This window comes from Artemia sp. Qi Xiang Cuo, chromosome 11 (assembly GCF_049724085.1).
Source record: "Artemia sp. Qi Xiang Cuo chromosome 11, ASM4972408v1, whole genome shotgun sequence".
NCBI lineage: Eukaryota > Metazoa > Arthropoda > Branchiopoda > Anostraca > Artemiidae > Artemia > Artemia sp. Qi Xiang Cuo.
Genome location: NC_142804.1, coordinates 28,267,917 through 28,275,859, shown reverse-complemented (window position 1 = coordinate 28,275,859; position 7,943 = coordinate 28,267,917). Strand labels below are relative to the sequence as shown.

At 34.4% G+C, this 7,943-nt stretch overlaps 1 protein-coding gene across 3 annotated transcripts in view; it reads right to left on the bottom strand.

Annotated features, from left to right (window-relative positions):
• Positions 1–287: 287 nt before the first annotated feature.
• Rab3 (RAS oncogene family member Rab3) overlaps positions 288–7,943 on the bottom strand; it is a 52,239-nt gene continuing 44,583 nt past the window's right edge. For all 3 annotated transcript variants that reach the window (XM_089096657.1, XM_089096656.1, XM_089096654.1), the window contains exon 5: positions 288–3,182. In XM_089096657.1, the coding sequence (XP_088952783.1) occupies positions 3,036–3,182 (147 nt within the window). In that variant the 3' untranslated portion in view covers positions 288–3,035. The remainder of the gene's footprint in view (positions 3,183–7,943) is intronic.

Sequence of the window (7,943 nt, the reverse complement as noted above, 5' to 3'; positions counted from 1 at the left end):
GAGCCATGTCTGCAGATATTCAAAATAATATGAGGGCGGGCTTCCATAGACGCGTTTTCAGGCTCACCGGGTTCGAAAACGGGTTGCTCTCGTCTAGTTTCAACTTTCTTGTTCTTAGTCTAGTTTCAGCGGGTTCGAAGTTTCAACCCCGTGTTTTCCTCGAGAACCCGCTTTGTGAAAACGCTTGATGCACTAGACGAGAACAACCCGTGTTCGAACCGCTGAGCCGTGAACAACCCGTCTTCGAACACGGGTTGTTCTCGTCTAGTGCATCAAGCATTTTCACAAAGTGGGTTGTCGAGGAAAACACCGGGGTTGAAACTTCGAAACCGTTGAAACTAGACGAAAAACTTGAAACTAGACGAGAACAACCCTTGTTCGAACCCGCTGAGCTTGAAAACGCGGCTCATATGTCCCGTTGACATTACAAAAATGTATTGCCATCTAGAAGGCATTCAGTACCACGTGCTTAAATTAACAATAATACTAATTTCAATTATTGATTGCAAGCAGGAACGCTAGATGACAGATTTATTCGTACAAAGCTTACGAAATTGATGGAGTTATTCATATGTTTATCCGCGACCAGTGTAGAAAAAACACTTCCTCAATAATGGGAAAAGAGGCTTTTTTTGACTAGACGGTTGGATTTGTGAATTTCTGACATAAATAGCTAAGAGATAATTAAATAAGGTACAATGTACATACATGTGTAAATACATATATATTTAATCTGTAACATATAAACAAAAGTATTAAATTTCAAACTTTAGATTATTTTGCTTAGTGTCTCATTATAATACAAAGGACTTGTTTTTTCTAATAAAAAATAAACACTAATCAAACAGCGCTACCACTTTCACTTTATGAAAAAAAAATTCAAAACTGTAAATAGTATACCGAGTAATATTAGCTTTAAGAATTTCGATGGTTTCAGCATTTGAAAAAATGTGTTTTCGTTTTGTTTAATTTTAGACTTTAAGAAACGGTCTATTTGAGCTCTAGGAAACTTCCAGTTTTCTGTGGGCAAAAATAAAGCAATTAATCTATTTATTTGGAGTTGTTGAGTCTTTAGTATCATTCTGAGACAGTTTAACTGAGGATAAGAGGGTATCTTTCGATGAAAAAGCTTCTTTTGCTTTTTTTAACAAAGGAAAGATCAAAACAAAGAAGTACTGTCTTGTCAATAAATGAGTGTAAATAACAGAGTAGTTTAATATCTTAACAGCAAATATCCTTACAATATCTTAATATCTAAATAGAATTGTTTACCGAGTCTAATCAATTTTTTTTTTCCACGAAATCGGAAGAAGAATCATCTCACTTGTGGAACTTGCGAAATGGTTGCTGCGGTACAGGAAAAGAGGAAAAAAAAATAGTATTTCTGCTAAACGTCTGTGTTGGGGAAAACTACTTTAGTAGCCCTGGCTATTGACGTGTTCTTCTGTTATTTAAGTGCATAGAATGAGAAAATTAGAACTAGAAATTTCTCACGGTTCACATTCTGGAACGTACTCAGAAACTCATTTTAGGAGAGAGAGCAAGGGAGGAGGGAAGGAGGGGAATTATAAAAATATAGAAAACTATTGAAAAAGTTTTGATAACAATGAGATTTTGGAGTCGGGACCTGGATTCGAAGGAACAATTTATCTTCATGTCTGTCAGTCAGGGGTTCGAGTCCTGGTGTCGCTGAAAATTTGGTTTGGGACGGAGACCAATGGTGTGACTCTGTAAGCTCAACCGGAGTTAACACAGCTCTAAATGGGTACCTGGATAAACCTGGGGCAAAAGCACGGAAAGCGTTGGATAATTTGCCCACAACCACGCATTGCACTCCCGACAGAAGGCGTCGAATCAGGAAATCGGTATCTGCGCAACGTAGACCATTGCTCAGCATCGAAAAAAGTTTAATTTAAGTTACCAGTCAGTGATGTCAATTTACGAAAATGTAGGGGGAAGGGGGCGAGAATTATTTTTATGTTTTGAAAATGGAGATACAAAAATGGTGTTTTGAGATCCCCCCTCTAATTAGTACTAGTGTTGTCAGTATGCGCATTTCCACTCAATTCAGTGACAGCCCAGTAATGATAAAGTGATATTAAAAAAATTGATACATAAGGTTCAAAGTATTCCCGACAAGGAGAATTAGAAACCCCAGAAGAATCTAAATGATAGATTTCGTAACACAGTTGCCGTAAATGATTTAGGCTGAGATGTGCTTAGTGTTTTTTTTTTTTTTTTTTTTGACAAAAAAATAGATTACAATGCTCAGGTGATTATTTTATTTCTTTTTTTGGACATGGATATTCTTAATCTTTTTTATTTCTCACTGATGCTTTTAAGCTTGGCTGATTAGAAGAAAGAATCAAATAATGAAATAATTCTGTTTATAAGAATTAAACGATTTAAATTGGTAAATTTGAGCCTTAAAATGAATTAAACCCAGAAGAAATATTAACTTTTAAAATGTAAGTTTACAAGGTTAAGGTGATAGAATCGAACCACTTACTTCCAGTTATACTTTTGTACAATTAAATAATAAATATTAGCAAGACCTATTGAATAGGGGAATTAGCTTACTGGTGAAAGTTGTGAGACTAAAGGCATTCAAAGCCAAATAAATCTTGCTCCCTGTTACTCCAAAGGTGAAAATAAAAGGTTTATTAAAGTACTACCAAAATTGTTTTTATGTCTCGATTGGTGCATAAATTAGAATGGGGTCATAGACACACTGAATACATTTGATTCAGCTTTATTGACGAACTGAAAATTGCAAATGACAAAAGGACTTGAATCACTTTAACACTGAACCGTCTTTATACAATTTCACTAGAATTTCAGAAATAATTTAAACAACATTCACCTTACAGCAAGATATATCAAAAGGAATTTTTCTGCTCACACAACCTCAGAAATCCAGTTCATTAAACAGTCTTGAAAACAAAGAAATTGTGTGCTGTGCTTAGCGTCTGTCAAAAACACAAATACATTGAACCATTCTACACATCAGGGCAACCACACGTCCGACTCTGTTTTTAACACTGACTACAAGCATTTGGGGTTGGTTGAGGGGCTTGGTCTGTCAGCCGTGTTCCTTTTGAAGAGTTTAATAAATTCGGATCTGAATCTAAGGACTCTGACATCTTGTCACAGATGATATCAACTAGACGTTCAAACACGGCCTGAAAATATGAGAAAGCTCATCATGTGAAATTTAGATATCATTGCACTTGTTTTATGTATACTAAACAAATAAAATCACATCTAGGAGCTTTTTTTTCATTCCTGAGATTGTATTCAAGTCTTGTTGGTTTTAAGGGTGTGATATGAAGCATTGAATTCTTTGAATTTTTCTTAGATAACGCTTTCCTTTGAACTTTAATTAAATAAAACTAGACTTGTCAAATTTTTATAAACATCATTTTTCCTAGTCCATTTTAAGCCTATATTTATTACGTTTACTTGAAGACTATTATATTGCAGATACTTTTTTATTAATTAAGCTATAGAGATTTATGTTCTCTGTGTCGCAGCTCATGGCCAATTCCTATATATTTGCTATTGTAGATTTTTGAATTTGGTAAATTCATTTCTTTTTCTTATCAGACGATTTCTGCCTCTTGAATTGTTTAATTATTTTTAGTATTGTTAGTTGTTTGTTTCTTATTTCTTCTTTTTGTATGAACATTATTTTTACCGTAATCCGTCTACCACTATGTCGGCAAAATTTAGCTACAATTTTTAGGTTAGTTTTGCCTTGGTAGTCTGCCCAAGTTAGATAAGGCACGTTGATAACTAAATACAGAGGTATGACAGACGTAGTAGGTTCAATCTGAAAACTGTCTCATTTATTCAATAGGGGCATATTTTACGAACTTTGGAACTAGGCCTACTTCCTAGATTAAGGCTCATTGTGAGTGTATTTCAAGATGACTAATTTAATTTTGAATTTAATTTTATTTGATAAAATTAAACCCCTTTTTAATACTGGATCTCGGGAATACAGAAAGAACAATTAGTTCATTCAATTTCACTAAATGAGCTGCTTAATGACGTATCCGCTTAAGTAGTATGGGGCTATGCACTGTAATGGCCATGTACCCCTGGGGTCCCTTACGCACTTTAAGCGCAGCCCTACCCTGAGGTCTCTTATGCACTTTAAGCGCAGCCTTACCCCGAGGTCCCCTACGCACTTTAAGCACACCCATACCCGGGGTCCCTTATGTACTTTAAGCGCCACGTACTCTCACTCTTTCTACGACACTCATAGTGTTAACTCTGCTTCCGGCGATAACAATATTTCCAGGAAACGATTGCCAGCTGGTATTTCTCGGTGAAATGGGCCTTTGATACAAGTGCCATGTAGTCGGTATCTTTCGTAATGCCTCCTGTGATGGATACATTTAAATGCCAAAATATTTGATATAAAAGAATGAGAATTAGACCTAGTTAGTACCAATTGATAAATTGATTTTAATCAAGCAAGATGTCTAAAAGTAATTTTAACAAGGACTGTAATATACAAGTGGTTCGTGATCTATATACATTTTTGTTCTAAGTTTAGCGGACGGAGACTGTTTCTCATTCAGTTTTGGTTTATGCAATGACATTTACAATCCCCTTTAGTTACCGAATTGTATGTATATCATCTATAGTTTTAAAATCACCCCTCCCTATTAGCCATTTTTAAGCTATTGAATTCAATCCGTGGAATATTTTTAACCTCAACCTTCAGGGGACGGTAAAGAGCAATATCAAATCTGAAAAATAGCATTTACCAAACGTTATGTGTTTGTATATCATATATAATCATTGGTTTAGAAAAATACCCCTCCCTACTAGTCATTCTTAAACTTTTGAATTTAGTCCATGAATTATTTTTTGACCCTAGCCTTAACATGATTATTAGTAAGGGACGGTCCATCTCCCCTTAAAATATTTTTTCTGGTTTTAATGAGAAATGGATAGACAGAGTATCGTAATGAACATGACAGGGCTCCATACCCCTCGGAGAGGGGAAGCAGGTGAGGGGGTGTGATAATTTTAATGGGTGGCAATTTGTTTTACCTAAAGTTTTTAACAGATTTCTTAACTGATTTTTTTTCAACTTTTTTCCCATGTCTTAAAATCAAATTAAATATATTTATTACAAAAAAAATCCACTTCATGGTAAAGAACAGTAGAAAGGCCTCAGGAGGTCCCACGATTCACCCCTGCTGCCACCTACAACTTTTTTACATAATTTATGCATGTTTTTATGGTTTTTGTCAGTGAGAATGGAAAACAGAATTTATGGATGTCAACAGCAATTTATGTCTGTTTTATGGTTTTTGTCAGTGAGAATGAAAAAACAGGAACTTTCTCACATTTATGGATGTCAACAGCAATTTATGTCTGTTTTATGTCTTTAGGCTTTATTCACTTTGCTCTATCGAGCTAGTGGTACTAAAATATTGTAAGAGGGCTCATTTGACTGGAAATTAAAGTTCTAGTGCCATTTTTAAGTGACCAAAAAGATTGGATGGTAACTACGCCGCCTCTCACGCCTCTTTTTTCCGTAATCGTGCAGTCAAAATTTGACACGACACACAAACAGAGTCATAGTGAGAGAGATATCTAAAAAGTTGGGTTGATCTAGGTTCACTTAGAGTGGCGCGCCACTCTAAGTATAGAGTGGCGATATAGCAAATTCGAGATATAGTCTCTATATCGAGATATAGTCTCGATAGAGCAAAGTGAATACTTACCATCACAATCAGAATGTCTTCTCTCTCTGATCTGAATGCCCCCCCCCAGGTAAAATTATCGCTTCGTCGTTTGAAGGTCTTAACATTAGGTCTACTTCTGTATTATTCTTTATATGTAGGTAGTTGAAAGAGATTTTTTTTTGTCAAATTGATCTTAAATCATCACATTCGAAAACAAAATAAGAAATAAATTAGGTCTTGGGAGGAGGTTTAGTTGCCCTCCAGTCTTTACGGTCTCTTAAAAAGGACACTAGAACAAAAAAAAACAACAAATAGAAACGCATCCGTGATCTGTCTTCTGGCAAAAACATAAATTCCACATTTGTGCAGATAGGGTATCAGAACCCCCACAATAACATTTTCTTATACACCGAATCTGAAGGTCTGATTTATATTAATGTTTGATTCTCGTTTTGGGGAGTGTTTCTCCATTTTTCGAAAATTAGACTCCCTTTTTTCAGAATCCCTTTTTCTTCTGAGGCTTGGATCCTTTGGTGGCTACATATTAAACGTAATGAAATTTATGTACTTGCAATCTGCATAAAAACCCAATTCATATCAATTGTTATCAAAATTTCATTTTTGAGTTTCGTTTACAATTGAGCTAAGTCGCTCCTTTATTACAATTTAACACTATGAACTATTTGATACAACTTATTGGGCTAACGTCCTATTTTAATTAATCCTGTAGCAAACCGGAGTTTTTGAAGCACGATTCACGCTATTAAAGCTTAGTATTTCTGAGTCCAGTTGAAATGTGAACCATTTTAGAAAATTATCTTTTTTGGGGAAGCTTTTGGTTCCTTTACGTGTATGTAAAGGACTGAAATACCCTTACAGGCGTCTTTGTTTCGTTTCTTCGATATATTTGCGTACTTGGTTATTCAGCGTAAGCAGCAAATTTATGGCAAATCTAGGGAAAAAAATTTTTTTGAAACACTTTCTGGGTCTCATTACAAAAATGACGTTCCTCGCAAAAACATAAGTTGTTCCCACAAAAGGATTTTCGTTCTTAATTAGAAAAAATTAAAAAAAAACACTTTTTCCACAAAATAAGTTTTTCAAAGAAAAGTAAAGAACTCCATTAAACAACAAATTAGCAAAAATAACATCAAATAATCTACCAATCGTGAAACTGCCACAAATCAGCATCGATAAATAAATGAAACCCAAAACGAACAGAAATTACAATAATTAACCGAGTCAAACTCAAAACGAGCAGAAATTAGCATAAGTTGGGCGCAAAACCCCTATGCCTTCCCAAGGCCAGAACAAAATTTGCACTTTACTGAAAAATACAAGTGAATGCGCATTGTCAGTTTAATATACATATATTGATATTTAGCAATCAAAATGTTAATATCATTTGATTTATTAACGGTTTAAAAGTAAAACAATTTTTATGTTTTCAGTAAAGTGCAAATTTTGTTCGTGTCTTGGGAAGGCATAGGGGTTTTGAGCCCAACTTATGTCAATTTCTGCTCGTTTTGAGTTTGAATCGGTTAATTATTGTAGTTTTTGTTCGTTTTGGGTTTCATTTATACGAGTTGGACTTTACTTTCACCTTGTTTCCCAAAAACTGTTTAAAATTAGGGTTTTTTTTTGTAGTTGTTTTCTTTTTTGCTTTATTGTTAGAGTTGATAAGAATTCTGAAACTGGACTTAAATTATTTAATCAGATACACGTTAGCACTCTAAAGTGAAATTTGAGTCGCATATGCTTGTGGTATTAATCGTTTGAATCTGATAAGGAAAGGTTTAATTTCTTTTAATTTCCAGGATATAGAATCCTCTCCCTTATGAATTTCGTAATAATTAACCGTTACTACATATGCTTGAGGATATTAAGCGTTTTGAATCTGATAAGAAGGGGCTTAATTTCTTTTAATTTCCAAGATATAACGTATAAAATGCCTTAAAAATGGAGTGATGTGTGTTCAGTTCCTTCTTACAATTCGAATCATGAAGTGGAACGCAAATAGACGCTTTTATTTCGCTAAACTTGGTGAGCAGCTTTTTAACTTTTAGCTTTCAAATTTTTATAGAAACTGCAATAGTTTAAACGAAAAGCAGTAGATGCAATTTAATTTTGATTTTGTAATTCAGTCATTTTTATAGAAACTGCAATAGTTTCATGAAAACCTTCTTTTAGCATATTTTAAGTTTAAACGAAAAGTATTAAATGCGAAGTTCATTT